General features: G+C 50.6%; 1 protein-coding gene across 1 annotated transcript; it reads right to left on the minus strand.

The window, feature by feature from the left end:
- Positions 1–1,048: 1,048 nt before the first annotated feature.
- On the minus strand, positions 1,049–1,411 carry M436DRAFT_85294 (uncharacterized protein; the record flags this gene model as incomplete). Its single annotated transcript, XM_013568291.1, has 2 exons — positions 1,049–1,333; positions 1,385–1,411. The coding sequence occupies 2 exons, from the start codon at positions 1,409–1,411 to the stop codon at positions 1,049–1,051; spliced, it is 312 nt and encodes a 103-aa protein (XP_013423745.1).

Here is a 1,411-nt window from a genome sequence, read left to right on the forward strand (position 1 = left end):
TCTTCCCGCTTTGTAGAATGAGCTTGCCACGTCTCTGTCTCACTCTGCTCGCTCCTCCCTACTTCGCATGTCAAGAGCGTGTCCCTTCATCAGCTGCTTGGGCTACGACCCATGGGAACGACCGCTCACAGCTTTACGTCTGGGAATGCACTGATTGGTTCGAGACGGACGAAGGAAATAGAGCGCTTCGCCTTCCTGATGGGAGGTCCGTGCGCCATCGATCCATACATGCGACATTTGCGGCACAGCAACCTTGAGAGAGCGCTGAGAACTCGTGAAGGCAAATTTCATGGTGCCGACACGATGACCTGTCTTACTCTAACCCATGACATGCTGCATGTATCAGGGAGGTAGTGATATATGGGGATACTGTAGCTTAGGCAGGGGGGTTAAAACCCATGGCAAAACCTAAGAACTGAAAAACAGGAGACGGACCAAAGGAAAAGTGGAAAGCGGACCTCCTAGCCGCAGAACTTGTCCATTGTTTCCTCTGCAACACTGGAAGCTTCACTGCGCAAGCAAGGACGGACGAGGAAGGGGAAGCTAGATTGGAACAGGAGCAACGAGGACGATAAAAGTAGATTGAGTGGGAGGTGGCTCATAGGTTTGCTGTAGAGCCAAGTAGCTTGATCAATCAATTAATCATGGGTGGACGACTTGAAATTTTGCGAATGTGCGAGATTCAGCCATACTACAGATGGAAGAGATACATGCTAGTGTGTTGAAGCACGATATATAGTTGCCCTGTCTTATGTGACTCAATCACTTCTCCCTCAACAAACTTGTCCCGCCGTGTGCTCATTAACACAGCGTCACAATTGCAAGCAGACGTCAATGTAACAGTGCAGAGCTCGTATCAGCCACCACAACAGTAATTATCCCAAGTAAGCTTAAGTCATGTCGCTCAATATGCACAACAGGTAGAACCCTAGGGTGAACTTCGTAGCGCAGAACTGCATAAAAGATTCCCCAACTGTCGAGAAGGAAAGTCGTTGGCTACTCTGCAGTCACAAGCACCTCGGGAGGCGCTTCTGAGAAGTGACTCCGCTCATTGAGCAGGCGGATCGTTGGATGACTTTGGAAGCATGATTACATCCGGAACAGCCCACAACTGTTTGACGTCATTAACGTTACGACCATCGACCCCGATAAGCGCATTCTGGGTAGCCTGGTCAGCCGGAGATGCAAAGTCTCTTATCTCCTCAGGCGACAGGCGACGGTAGTCAAGCACGACAGTATGATCAGCGTTGAGCGAGCGTAGAACCCCATCACGGCCAAGATGGACGACGCCATCTGGATCGATGCGCATAGGTGGATGGGCATTGGAGCTAGCCTACTTGCAGTGAGCGACTGTGTTTGCTTTCGAAACATCGTGGACACTTACTAAGCTGCCTTCGACCGGAGTTGCCAT

Source organism: Aureobasidium namibiae (assembly GCF_000721765.1).
Source record: "Aureobasidium namibiae CBS 147.97 unplaced genomic scaffold scaffold_20, whole genome shotgun sequence".
NCBI lineage: Eukaryota > Fungi > Ascomycota > Dothideomycetes > Dothideales > Saccotheciaceae > Aureobasidium > Aureobasidium namibiae.